At 31.6% G+C, this 15930-nt stretch overlaps 1 protein-coding gene across 1 annotated transcript in view; it reads right to left on the bottom strand.

The window, feature by feature from the left end:
- Positions 1 to 236: 236 nt before the first annotated feature.
- LOC108966853 (arginine kinase) overlaps positions 237 to 15930 on the bottom strand; it is a gene marked incomplete in the record, with an annotated part of 18704 nt that continues 3010 nt past the window's right edge. Inside the window, 1 exon segment of the mRNA XM_018929966.1 lies at positions 237 to 1602. Coding sequence (XP_018785511.1) covers positions 519 to 1589 — 1071 coding nt within the window.

A 15930-nucleotide genomic window follows, 5' to 3' on the forward strand; every position in this document is an offset into this window, starting at 1 on the left:
ATAAAATGTTTCAGTTCACCCACCCAACATTTGCCTTGAAAGTAGACATACGAAAGTGAAAATTATTACTTTTCACAAAGMATAATTAATCTAATATAGAAAGTCCTTGCACAAATCCAGGTATCTTTTATATACAAATTCATTTCATATTTGGTTCTGTTTTAAGTTTTATTTTCAATGTTTTTTTTTTTTATAAACTTAAGACTTAAAATTATAAATTATTTGTGTTTTATTTTCAGTTTCACAAAAAGTCCAAACATTTGACGTCTTCTTTTTTAAGGATAAGTGTTTTCATTGTTAGGTTTTATTGGTGGTAGCAGTGTTGTAGATGGTGTTGTTGTTCTTCTCCAGGAAGGCATTTCATATGAACGCAGCAAAGACAGCTTCCCAATAGGATCTATTGAAAATGCCGGGACCTGTCACTRCTGCACCCTCTTTCACTTAGTACATACTAAACTTCACAACACCTGCTTTGCTTGACTACAAATAAACGTTCGCTACACTTAAATTGTAGCAATTTACATGCCCTTTTCGATCTTGATGAGTTCGGTGATGCCATCGTACATTTCCTTCACGGCCTGGTATTCGGTCAGACCCATACGGCGTTTGTTGGAGATATCATAAATACCACCTTCAGCTTCTGTATGTTCACCACGAGTACCGCGTACCTGCAAGTTATATTTGCCAGCAACGTTCTCCAATTTAGCAAGGTCGGCAGCCAATTTTGGCAATTTAATGTGCACCGACGCACGGATGGTGGTACCCAAGTTGGTGGGGCAGAATGTCAAGAAGCCCAAACGGTCATCATGGCTGAATGGAATACGCTTCTCAATTTCATTTACGGCGTTTGTTAGACGACGGAAAACTTCACCCAAATCACCGCCCTTTTGCATCGAAATGATACGCAAATGATCTTCCTCATTGCACCACACCAGGAAAGTCTTGTTGTCGTTGTGGTAGATACCACGTCCAGATGGCCAGTAACGGCAAGCATTGGCGGCTTGCAAGAAACGATCACCTTCCTTGAACAAGAAGTGATCATCAATCAATTGCTGTTGAACTGATTTCTCCATGCCGGTCAATGGGTAAAATTTGCCCTTCAATTCGCCTTCCAAACCAGACAAAGTAGATGAAACCTTCTGTTCCATTTCCTTGTACTGGGCTTCGGTTAGACATGGGTTGAATGGGTAGCCTTCAAGGGAGCGACCGCAACGCACACGAGTGGAAATAATGAATTCATTGTTGGGATCCAAATTTCCAAAAGTGCTTACGTCACCAAAGTCCTTTGGTGGATGTTTATCGGTCTTCTTGAAACCACCATGGTAATCCTCAATGATTGGGTCGAACAAGTCAGAAAAGACAGTGTAGGCCTCAGCATCAGGAGCGTAAATACCAACACCAGAATCGTGATTGGCCAAGCCGGATTGAATAACATCCAATAAAGATGAGCCGAAAGTTGGGGTCTTCTTGTTCTTCAAGCTGTCGAACACTTCCTTAGTCAAGTATTTCTTCAGCAATGACTTGGAGTCAGAGGCAGCCAACTTGGCGTAGCCCTCTTCCAATTTAGCAAGAACTGCAGCGTCAACCATGATGTTTAATTTTCTGCAATAAATAGAACATAGAAAAAAATTAATATTTTTTTAAGAAATTGCATTAATTTAAGTCAAAATAGTCAATTACTTGCACCAGTCCGTATAGCAGGCATGAGAAACTTGCTCAATACGCATTCCGCGGAATATTAAGGATCGAAGATTAATGAGCAAGCGCATTTTCTCAGCTTTCATATGAAATTTTGTTAACGATATAATCAAAAATAAGTATTTTAAATAAATCAATAATTTTTTGAAAAAAAAATGGAAAAAAAAATTGTCAAAATATGAATATTAAAATTTCTAACGAACTTCTTTAGATATTTTGTCTATTGTAGTGGTTCCATTTACTAAAATCTGCAAATTAAACAAAAAGTGCTCGAACGCTGCACTATGCATGTGTGATACTCAGAAATATTAAAAAAAAAAAAAAAACAAAAAAATCAAACGAGACCGGCTTTTGTCCTGCCTCAAACCGACTTAATGACATGAGTAGTTGTCACGCATGCGATCGAAATTAAGGGCGGTTAAGAGGAAAATGCGATGTGTATCTATTTTCTCTACTATTTTATTTTAAGTTACCCCAATTCGGTATATTGTACAAACATTCAAAATACAGACATATGTATGTGTATGTACATACATACAGTATACGACAGCTCCGGAATTCACATTGTCTCCACCCAAAAGCAAAAAACTTAAAAAATTTTTAGACCAGAAATGTGTGACTCATTTTACTGTGGCATCCAACAGATGTAATAATTTAATAGATCCTTTTTAGCGGGCGTTGTTTCCGCGACGACACCACGGCAGCAAGCCTATGTGTATATACACACATACATATGTATGTATGTACTGATGAACACGCCTACATATCCTCGTGGATGCTATGTACCAATTATATTTTAAGGAATATTTTATTTTTTTTAATTAAGCTTAAAACCATTTTTGCTCTAAACTAAAGGAATAAATAAGGAAAACCATTAAGACACAATTCAAATATGGAGAATATGCAAAAAAAAAAGCGAAGCGAATATATTTTAAATATAAGTTACTTACAAATAATATATTACATATACATATGTATATATTATTGTCAACTTTTGTTGCCTTTGTTCCATTTGTTAAAATCACGCATATTTGCAAATATTAAGCAATACACACCCTTCGTTGTTGATCGCGTCGCCATTCGCAGTAGTGGCCGAAGGGTCTGCAGTTGTGTTAGTTGCACCGTCCTCTACATTTTCGGCGGTGCCCGTCTTGTCTGCGGCAGCCGCATCCCCGTCGACCACTGTGTCCTTTTTATCTTTTGAAGCACAACCACCCATATCGCAGACTGTCTTTTTGTTTGATTTGTTAATACTTTCTACAGCAGTGGGATTTGTCGTCTATTTGTTTTTCTATATCTTCTCTACTTTGGCTCTACGCGTATAGATAATCTTTAATTTTTGACGTGCAGAATTCAGTAAATATCCTACAATACTGGGTATTTGTTTTGCCTCCCCCTACTCTACTTTTGAAGGGCCTTTATCTTAATGTTAAATCACACAGTTTTCGTTTGTTTCAATATGATTCACTTTGGTCCAAAATGCAAAATGTTGGTATATCACCGTTATTTTGAGGTAAGTAATTTGCTCAAAAACTTACAAAGTGGGCGTTTGATTATACTTATCTACTTTATGTAGTTTTGATATACTTCGTATATGTGTATGTATGTATATTTTGTACATAAAAATTTGTTAAGAGAATTCGTTTTACTTTAACTATTGCTTAAGTTTGCATACTAACGCTTGAAACTAAATAAATGATTTCATTACATCAAAAAAAGGTGTAACCCCTTTGAAGTAAATATGTATGTATTGTATCTGTGTACACAATTTTTTAATTTTCGCAATTGTCGTTGTTGATTGAAATTTCTATAGCTGGTTTTCCACTCTCCAGTTGTCGACTTCTTTTAATTGCTTGCTTGTGAGATGATGGTGGGTTAGTTGTGGAGTTTTAGTATATATTATGGTTTATTGTGTAAAAGAAGTTATTTTATTTTAAATGTCTTTGATTTCGTTGCTTATTGGCAAAAGGACGTCTGACTTAAATATTCATTAAAAATCGTATTAACTTTGTAAAAATTTTAAAATTCCTCGAAATTTCTTCCACAATATTTTGATTTCACAAAGTTTGTGCGTATTTGTTAATTTTTGATGTTTGTTAATTAATTCTGGTATATGCTCAATAGAATTCCTTTTGAGTTAGCACGCTTTACCATGTAAGTTAATCTATTTTTTATATTTCTATTTTTTCTATGGGAAACTTTTTTSAAAATGCATTTAATACATTTGATTGGTATTTGAAATATACAAATATTTTAGACAAAACTATTTTTATTACAAAAAACTACACGTTCGCGTTCGTACTAAGCTAAACGTCGTCGCTTAATGAAAAATTCGTTTATTTGTGGCCGCCGCGCCCAAAAGTATACTTCAGCTATCCTGTGTACAGCTATGATTTTGGTAATTTGATTTGGTAGCTTTGCAAGCGTACACGAGAAGCTGACCGCTAGCTACCTAGTGATTTGCCGACAACAAACGAACGCAATCGGAAATTTTAAAGGAACTAAATTTTAGATTCAGGAATCAGCTATACATAGGTGGACTTTTTAAATGGCACTTCTACCCGGTGAACGGTGGATATTTTGTGGTTAACGGCACCAGAAGTATGTTGTTGTTGCTCAACAGGCAGACGATGCATGCATGTCAGCTATTTGACTTAAAGCTGAATGAAGAGCAACCGGAGAGATTGGAGAGCGAATTGGGACATACACCCGTGTACATGTGTACATTTTTCAACGGGGGATGGAAAAGGATATTGTTCAAATAATGGCAATTGAATGCATAAAATTGTGATTTTATGTAATCAATGGAACAATACAATATTTTTCGATTTCACGATTAAGTGTTTATTAATATTTTTGCGACAATCATTTAGTTAAATAGTGTTGCTTATGTTGACGCTTGCGCATTCAAAAAGTGGGAAAGAATGTGCTCATTCTAAGATTTAATACTCCCGACAGGCCCGTAATTATAGTTTGTATTGCCATAACGTAAACGTGCTCAAATAGATATGCATTTACATTGGCATACCCTATACATATATATATTATTATAGCCTTTGATATAAAAATGGTAATTCCAAGTTGACTTATAATAGAATTTGACAGTCTTATAAAATCACCATTAATTATCTTGACATATAAAATGTATGCACCGCCAAAATAAATATTTGTGACCTGTTTTTATAGAGTATATCTCTGATTTTGAAAATTTTCATTAAAAGTTATGACCTTTTAGACGACTATCCTTGTCAATTGTATTTTCCTCTTGATCATATTAATGGAAATTACTGTCCATTTTCGGGCACATTCGTATAATAATATTGTAAAATTCATTTCGATTAAAACTGTTATATATGTATGTAGTCGTAACGAAACGCTTAGGATGTATGCACATGGTGGAAATCTCAATATTATATACGCTAATAAACTTTTACAGGTAAGCACGTGTAAATGTCTTTACTCAAACTGTGTTTTTATGTTTGCTAATATTCGCGCTTGCGGTTTACTTTCGACACACATGGGTATAATTTAATACACATGCAGGTGAAATTTMCATGCATTGAATTTGCTAATATGGCTATCTAAATAAGTCCCACAAATAGGTGAAGTACAATAATATAATGGAATTTGATAAAGAAATATAATTGCTATCAACGGCAATAGAAACTAAATGCTGATAAGGTACGGAAATTTTTGCTTTGGCAGTCTTCACAAGCAAAAGGAAATGTTAAAAGGTGCATATAAATGGACTCATGTAAGCACATACATACATTACACATTCTCACTTGTGTTTAATTAATGTCCAACATCTTAATTGTTGTAAAATTTGCAAAACCGTTAATAATAAGTGAAGTGCTTTAGCTCATACAGTCAGACGTCAACAAGGGGTATTTTGCGAAAAGTACAAATACGTAGTATATAGAGTATTTATGTACATATTTTTTAAAATATAGTATTTCATTAATATATAGATATTAAAACAACTTTTAAAGTAAAAACCTATGTTTGACATATGTATGTACATAAATAAATATGGATGTATGTACATATATGGTCAGTATATTTCAAAAATTACCACGCAAAGACTTGCACTATAGTCATATTTCAAAATCCTGATCAGTTTTCAATATCCTTCCTGTAATTGAAACTATGTTATCAGTTCGTTATTTTATAAATTCCAAGTGCAGTCAACTGTGGGAAATAATTTTGAAAACGCACGTCAAAAATTAAAATAACTGGAAACGTTTGAACCAGTMAAGGTTGTTTGTATTATCTATAAATGTATATAGCTGTATATGAACATTAATTTATATCGCATTTTACAAATTATTAATTAACAACCGAATTAAATATTCATTAAAAACTGTTTTTGTTTATTTCACAACTGCTCTTTCAAATTTTACATTACGTAGGTTACACACATTTGAAAATAATGATTAAAACAACTCGGTGATATTTCAAATACTTGAGAATTTTCCTATTAGAGTCAACAACAGGTTCATATGTACTAAATTAATTAACCGCCGACTATTATAAACGTTGTTACGCGATCGCTTTATTAACAACGAATGCTGGTGAAAAGGTAAAGGTGTGTTTGCTCATTTCAAATTGTACAGATTTAATTATAAACTCAATCGTAAAAGTTATCTGAGTAGATATGAATTTTTGCTTGACTCTGAATCACCCACTAATTTTTTTCGCCTGTTATTTGATAAATAACTTTCAAGAGTGCACTTAAAAATGTCGCCCAGCATACACACAGGAACAAATATGTATAGTCAAATACTTGTACCTACACGGTTGCAGAGAATAGTTAGTGAAATAAATGTGTCAAAAAAGAAGTTTGAGCAATAATCAAGTTGTATCTTTGTACATACATATGTACATATGTATATACATACATATGTTATACAATTTAGTGAAATTGTTTAGTGCGAATAAATTTACAGCTTTCACGAGCTTCTTAATTTTAATAATAATTGTCGGCACTGGTGTACGGTGTACCAAAGGAGCTTAAGAGGAACTAATATTAAAAAATTAAAAGGAACGTATATGGTACCTTATAAAGATAAGTTAAAAATTTGTTTATAGACTTTATTGTTACTCATATGATTATCCCCTATACATACGATTTTCATAAATCTAATTTATTAGATGTTTATTTGATCCTGCTTGTAAAGCCATAAAACCTATTCCATTTGCAAACGCTGAATGATTTTTTCCTTCGTCCGTACATGTACATATGTATTGACGTATTTTTCTTAAAAATATAACTCGCTTTAGTCATACATAACAAAAAAAAAACGGATGTTGCCAATTTAACATTGTCTGGAACAGCAATAAAGCTTGTCATTATCTCATATAAAGTTCGCAATTTAAAAAGGGGTTGCATGTAGATATGTACACACATATACATACATACATAGTTGTATGTATGCAGATGTCTATAATTTTTTATTACAAGTGCACAAAMAAACTCAACGGTACAAAAGAATTAATAAAGATTGAGAAAGTAGAAGAGAAGTATATACATTTTGAATACATATGGAAACGTAATMTTTCTTTACCTGAGACATTCATGTTATTAAAGAATTCATCACAATCAAATTATAAATTAAAATTATTAATAAATGTTAAGAAATAAGAATAACAATAATTGGAAAAAGTTAAACAATTGTTTAAAATGTAACAAAATCTCTCGAATGCAATTTCACTTCTTATATATTGTATATAGTATGCACCACACATACATAGTATCTATATAAAGGGTATTAAAAAGTAAATAAGCTGTTAAAATTAAATTCCCTGCAAAARCAAGAAAGTTTACTGCTGTCGAGTATGGAGAAATCAACAGTTCAATGTTAATCGTAGCATTACTGYTAAAAGCTTCCAGCCTCATTTCCCCTGTAACGAAAGCTCAACTTTTCAAGCTTTTAACTAACGCCAACTGKGTCAACGTTGCATAACCTAAGTACGGTTATATAATATGCATTACCTACAAACATATATCACTTTCATTTACATTAACTGCAGTTTCGCAACATCTGTATTTGCACACATATTTACAGATAARCATACGTACATAGAAAGTTGAAAATTTGCCCGCAAACCCTCTTGATTTCTTTGTACTATACGGGTTAAATGTTGATTACGCAAACATCTACTGTGTGCACTGATAGTTACTTTGTTGTGGCTCTGATTGCATTCAATGGGATTCCTTGTGTTTTTAGTAGAATTAAAGGAACCTTTAAATGGAAACTTGTATGGATTGTTGCATTTCATTGTGCCCAACACTACATAATATTTAAAGAAAACGTTATATAGTTTGGTAACGTTATATGTATTCTACTTTTTTTATACCTATGCTTGTAACTACAAATCTATGTTAATTTTTTTTTCCATTTCCTTATAAAACACTCGTGAAAGAAATTCTCGATTTCTAGTTATACTTCGAGTAATATACGTACATATGTATGTATATACATTTCCTCAATCTATGAATCTACTATACAAAAAATTGCACTAGATATATTGCTTCTGTGCGCGTTTGATCGTCACAATTGAATGAGCAACATCATTAACGAATGTCCAGAATATAAGGAAAGTTGGAAGTGAGGGGCTATAATGGTGATCGTGTGTTTTCCAGACAATTCACATAAATTTATTAGACTTAATTGAACAATTGTCAAACTTTGCAATGTGTTTCATTCAACTGTGAGTAATTTCTAAAATATGTAGCTCYTTATGGACTTATGTGCCTATCGTAGTTACTCATAGCGCGAGTTATTGAGAGGAAAGTGAACAAGTAAACATTAACCAGAATGCCGGCTGTTATTTACATAAATGCATTTGTATATATGTATATTGATGGATAATCGTATGTGTTTGTACTGAAAATATTGAAATACATATGAACGTGAACAAACGACCATTTAAGCACACCAAACTATATATGAACATACAGCCATATTTAGTACGGATATTTACAAATAAATTGTGGACATTCGGCTTTTGATTAAGTCATCACTAGCGATTGCTTAGCTACTCAGTTTTTAAGCAAATTTTACTTTACAAAAATACAGTATATTAGATTTTTTTGTTTCATTTAAGTTATTGGAACGATTCCGATTACTTTGGCGGAGGGGTAAAAACCGAATTTCCGTATAAATGGGGTATGTCCGGATAGGGGAGCTTCTCCAGAGGAGGAATATCCAAAAAGAATATAAAAATTACTTGTATTTTTTTAAAATTTTACGATTAAAAGTTCAAAAATATGCACTAATAACACAAGGTATTTCTCTATCTTCCATTAAATTTATTCACGTTTTTCACTCTGTATATTTAAATATACACTCTAAACATTGAAATAAGTTCACATTTCAATTTTATTTTGTAATATTTCAGCTAAATGTATTAATTTAAAAATCACTTAGCGAACTCGGCGTTGCAAAGGCTAGATTGTTTTCAATTATGAGGAAAACGARCGTTGCCACATCTTAAACACCAAATATGTAGGATTCTTAACGATTTTTCTTTGTTTGTTTTTTTGCGTGATCCTTTTTTCTACATTAATTATAATAAAAAATACTTTCTAACAATTTTTAAGTTATAATTGAGTTGTGAAAACCTTTTTCCACATATTATACATTTTACATATAGTATGCATATGTATATTTGATTTATATTTAATTAACACATATAATTAAAACTCTATGATAATATAGTATAAAAAAATGTATATAATATCATGTCGGGATGACTGAAGTACTTTAAAAAAAAAAATAACCCTGGTGGAGCGAATACCCGGGTGGACTGAAGTACTTGCGCGGAGTACTCCTTTCTGCGTTGGCTGCCTTCGGCCGCGCTTTAAAAAAATAACCCTGGCCGAACGAATACCTGAGGGTATTCTTTCTGCGTTAAAAATAATAAAATATATTGAGTTTTTGTTATTATATTGAAATAAAATTTGAATTTTCGTACTGTACTAATATACTTTACACTTTATTACGTAATATTATTATATAATATTACTTATACATATGTATATACAATATTATATAATATTACTAATACATGTATATAACATTACTTATTTGCTTAATAAATTTAAAAAAGAAAATATCCATATGTTTTTGCGAAAAAGAGGAATTTCAGAATTGTCTTATCATCATATGGCAGCGCTCCAATTCGTCGTAATTTTTGGTAAACAAATGGGGTTAAAACGAGTGTAAAACGTAAGTTTCAAAATGCAGATTTTTTAGGTAAAAAAAAACCTGCTAAGAATGTAAGATATGGAGTTATTTACAAGTTTATAATGTAATTTAATTAAGTTGAAGTGAAAAATAATTTGGTGAAATAGCGTCCTGAAATGTACGAATTTTGCGAATTTTTGAACTTTAAGGTCTAATATCTCCTAAACTAAGTCCTCCTGACTTCCTCTTTCCAACGGTACCTTCAGATCGCGGCGCCAAAGAAATCGGAATTGTGCTCAGTTATTAATTATGAACATTCATATGCATATGTATGTGACAATAATAACTTTTCATTCAAACAAAATAATATATAAAAACTGTGTATATATTTTCATCAGGACGAGGCGTTAATATAAAAAGGAGTTGRTGTATTTATTCAACTAATATAAAATTAGACACGGCTTCGCCTTATACTCTTATTTCAATGATGTATGTTTGATACAAAATTAAGTGTTTTAGAGAGTTAAATAGATATTACTGGAGAAGTTCCCCATAATTTTCAACAATAAGTTAGTTTTGGAAAGGTGTATATACATATGTGTATGTAATGTATATACATATGTGTATGTAATGTATATACATAAGTGTATGTAATGTATATACATATGTGTATGTAATGTATATACATAATTCGTGGTGGCAAAATTTTTTACAGAAAACTAAAAGAAAAAACTACAACAGAAAATCTTTTTACCAAAAAAATAAAATAAACCATATTTATAATAATTGCTTCATTTCAAGTGCTCTGAAATCCTGTGTTTACTTAAKATCTACAGTAATCGTGAAAAATTGTAATTCAAACCACTCATTACAGCAATTCTCCCCGAGTTGTTGTACAATACTCAATTCAATTTTTGCATCATATGATCAAGAATAATAAACAAGTTATCGGCTTTCAGGTGAATGATCAGTCAGTAACTTTTAAAAATTAGCGAACATTATACATATACCTATATATGTACATAGTATGTATATATAAGCAATGACGCTCATATCCTACGAAMATTTTGGATGTTCATATACATACATATGTATACGAATAAACAACTTAATAGATGGCTTTTCAAAAATACCCTATATTCTACCATATATCCCAAAAATCAATTAAATCTTTGATTGTATACTCTATAATTAACGATCTTAAAATACACACAATAAATTAAATATTTAACTATTTGTATTTAGTGTCACGATCACTTCGAGTACTTATATACTCAAAGTATTTTCACAGCCCTAAGGTAAAACTCGCCTACGTGACCAACGAGCAGTAATTTATGAAAACAAAGATTGAAGGTAAAGTACTAAAAAGACAATTTAACGAACATTTTCATGTCATATTTTTGAATTGAACTGCAAGCAASAGTAGCTAATTTTAACGTATTTCACTTTGTTATATTCGTTGAACGAAAGAAATAAAAAAAATGAAGTATTWTACCACGAATGCCTCATCAAACACAAAGGATGATAAATAATAACGTCAAAAATACCGGTAACCGGTTTGGTAGAAATAAAGCAAAAAGTAATGAAAACACAAAACTAAATGCTGACTCACACTCTTTTGCCAACTTTTTAGCCAAATATTTCAGCACACTTTACCATCCAACCATAAAAATTTATATCACAAAAATTAAGAGAAAATTTTAAGTGTTGCGTAACGTAGAAACGCTAAGCAAATTTTCACATTTCCGAAATAAACACTACCAAAACTTTTCATTTTTCCTCTGAACATTTGAAATKTACGAAAGCTTAATTTACTTCATGTTTTATCAAAGCACTTGAATATATTTCCTATATTTTCCCAAAATTTAACGATTTGGGAAGAGCGCTCACCTTTTTCAACCGTAGTATCCAACGACCAACTTAACAATGATCAAAATTATTTTGCTATCCGCAACTGTAGCACTTCTTCAGCTTTTTATTCAATTCGTTTTTGTTCAACTGAAAACGCGCACTTTCTCACAATATCCCCGCTAGCTTTGCTTTCGTGTGCYGCCTAGTCAAATCGTGTTACCAGAGAATTTGCAAGAACAACAACAATTGCCACCGGCAAACATTCGTCTGCTTTCAAGCTAACGTCGGCGCATCACTCACACATTTTTACGGCTTCGTTAATATATATAACGGTGCAACGAAAAACGAAACTCATACTTATGCACATCGACGTACACAAGCGAGCTGTGACAGCGGCAATGATCAACTCCATACATACGAATAAATATACCTACATATACATATTTATATATAAGATTATTTGRAAATTTAAAAGCTTTATATACATACATACATACATATATGTTTAGCATATTTATCCATGCAATGCAACTATTGTTGGGGGCTCGTACGTTCTTCGATATTCTCTGCCGCAAGGGTAAATTGCGTGAACTGTTACGTACATACAATACAATAACACGTCATACATATAATGTAGTCGGTTCATAGAGAGGCGGCACAATAATTAAAGTATATACAAATGTATATATATACAGCATATGGCAGAACCCATCCATACATACCTATATTAATAAAGTATATACAAATGTATATATATACAGCATATGGCAGAACCCATCCATACATACCTATATTAATATATGTAAGTAATATGCAGGTTTAACATGCACTCCTTCTATATAACCCAGTAAGCTATATTTTATTAACTAAACCACAAAATGAATAACTACGAGTTGGAGCTTTAAATTCAAACTTTTTGAACAGTTAAAACTTTCTGGGCCTATGTACGTATGTATATGTTAATGAAGTATTTTCAAAATATTTAATAACTTGTACAAATATATAGTATCTTTGTTACGAACTTTTGTACAGCAAAGTTTTCCTTACAGCGAAATAATTTACAGAACACTGCAATTTCGTTAAGTTTTTAGAATTTTTTGCTCTCCATAAAAAAAAAAAGAAAATAATATATTCAGAGTAAGTCCCTAATTTCTATTTTGATGATAAAGAGTCTCTCTAATGCGTTTTCCAACAATTTAATCRCTTTTTTTTAATAATTTAATGAGGCTTTTGCGTTATCGATTTGGCTTGTTGGGATGTGATTTGTACCCCAGTTCACAACAATGTCTGTGCCTTGCACAATGCGCCTGCCAATAGACGGGTCCTACGTATATACTTATGTATGTATGTTGCTGACAAGCGCAAATGCACTATATATGACACATGTACATAAAAGCATACAAACTTAGCCTCCCACATAAAAATCTTTGCTCGGATTTGTTAGATTAAGATACATATACTTACTTGTATATAAGTATGTCTGTTCTCACTTGCATAATATCTGTGTATACATTATGCAATGTATATATGTATATGGTATACCATATATGGTATATGTACGTGTGTATACTGAAGAGCCTTAAAGCTTTTCTTGACATGCAGTTAATAAATATGTACATACATATGTATGTATAAAACCACTGCTGCTGTTAAATGTTCCCCTTTTGTTAATATATAAGTACATACATACATACATACATACATATATTATATGTATGGAAGGGTATTTTTTGAAGAGCTTTAGAACTGTCACTCTTTCCAGAGAACTTGCAGCTGTTCACTAAAATTTGTTAGTAAATAAAATGCATACATCCATACATACATATGTACAAATATTATTAATTAAAATTATGGGATCTTAACAAGCTTTTTATTTTTAATTATAATTCGAAGGCGTTCCGTTTCTGAACCTATTTTTTAAGGATAAGATTTCGTTTGTTATTAATCAGTTAAATTTTTGTAGATGAAAAAAATTTCGAATACATAACTAAATACTCTTTAGCTATAATTGTTGGCACCGAGGTACATATGTATGGACGTATKTATGTATGTATCCACATACTTTAATGTAGAATCTTGAACTTGAAATTTTCACTTTTTCCAAATTGTGGAAAACAACAGCCAAGATGTTATAAAATGGCATATATGTACATATATGTATGTATGTATGTACATACTTATGTAAATATTTCACTTTCTAGTTGACATGTGAAATTCTTGAACTTGAAGTCTTTTGCTTGTTTTTATTTGTCCCTAAAAATTGAAACGATGCCAAATAAGCAAAATAATAAACATACATACATATGTATGCATATTATGTATGTATGTATGACTTTATATAWGGACATAGTAATATAATGTACATGATCATATAATGCGTATGATCATAACTATAAGTGCATGTACATATGTTTGTATACAATTATAAAAAAATTATAAATTATAAATAATTTTTGTTGCAAAATGATATTAGAAAAGGTGGGAAAAATCAAATACATCTGTAATTCCTCAGTTGAATCCTTTTCTTCTGTGTTGTCATCACTTTGTTTGGGTAGCRTACGGTTTGGCCTAGCCTAACCTAACATACCTTACTCTTGACGATGGCAACGATTAACACGACTTATTATATCTCTGGACACAGATAGGTATACATACATGTATACAATGTACATACGTATCTACATATAACTATTTCTTTAAGAAATTGTAACAGATGGTTCGTGCAATAATCAATAATAGTCTGTTAGATTAATAATAGTACAATCGTGCGTATGAGAAAATAAATAATTGTCATATGTTCTTTCTTTCACTTATTACATTGTAATAAATGTGTATGTAATTCCATGCAAGTTTTAGTACAAGTAGAATTAATTATGGATATTTTTAAAGGTRGTTATGTAAATGGTTTCAGAAGTATACTATAAGTAGATATACATAAATGTGTATGAGTTTTGAGCCTATATCCTTATCCCCTATAATATTTAAGGCCCATATTCGACTGTATATGGTCAACATTACGCAACCTACTACCTTAACAATTGCCCGTTAAAACAGTGATTGTCTAAATAGTGAATTTTAAGCCGGCCCGATTTTCTTCATTGAATCATTATTTTTGTAAACGCGCCAACGTGTCACCAAAAAGCTGGTGGATAGAAAATATTTAGTTGTTCTAGTAAGCGTGGATTCATGAGTAAGTGTGTATGTAAAACAATGAAAAATTTCACCCACCACAGCTTCTCGGTGAATACTATTTAAAATATATCTATGTACATATTATAGTATGTATGTAAATTTATTGAAAAAAACATAAGTTTGTATGAATGTGTGCATTTTTCTTGTAACAAGTTTGTATCTTCCTTCACGTTAGTCACTTTTCGTTCATTTACCCACAGTAACTTCTTACAGAAGCGAACCATCTAGCCAGCCTGTCCGGAGTCAAGTCACATGATCTCCCCCACAAAGTTTATATTTGGATCCAGCGCACGTACATATATCTATAATATACACACATAAGTATATCCACACGACTATAGTATGTATAAGAGTCTGAATGTGTTTTCATTTCATTTTCATCTAAACAGAATGGTGCTGAGCTATTTTTATTGTTGTTTCGGGCTTTCGTTTTCAGATATAGTATTTTTCCTACTTTTTTCATTTTACTGAACATAAATAGATGAGAATGTATTGAGTAATAAATACGTACATATATCATCACCAGTGTATTCACAAATTTCATACATATGTACATACATATGTATATTTGCTTGTATGGTGTGTTATGTGTCAAAAAGTGTCGGCCGATTCGTTTTGAATTTTTCAACAAAAGCGAAGTTCTAATATAAATTACATGTAGATTTGTGGCTTACACAGCTATCAAAGAAAAAACAGTTAAGGAGGAGCTGAGTTCGGGTGCAACCAAACAATATATTATGAGAACATTGGTAGTTTTTATACTTTTGCAACCAGTTGCTACAGAGTATTATAGTTATGTTCACCTAACGGTTGTACGTATCACCTAAAACTAATTGAGATATATATGTACAAACATATATGTGACCTGGTCTACGGAAAGGGGGCTTAGGTGTCAAAAAATCAATTTTCACTTTTTAGTTGATTCGGATGGAATTTTTAACAGCTGTTTCCCAGAAAACTATAGTTTTCGCACGTTAGCTTCCTTTTCGTAGACTAG

Source organism: Bactrocera latifrons, unplaced genomic scaffold (assembly GCF_001853355.1).
Source record: "Bactrocera latifrons isolate USDA-ARS-PBARC rearing strain unplaced genomic scaffold, ASM185335v1 scaffold_170, whole genome shotgun sequence".
Classification (NCBI taxonomy): domain Eukaryota; kingdom Metazoa; phylum Arthropoda; class Insecta; order Diptera; family Tephritidae; genus Bactrocera; species Bactrocera latifrons.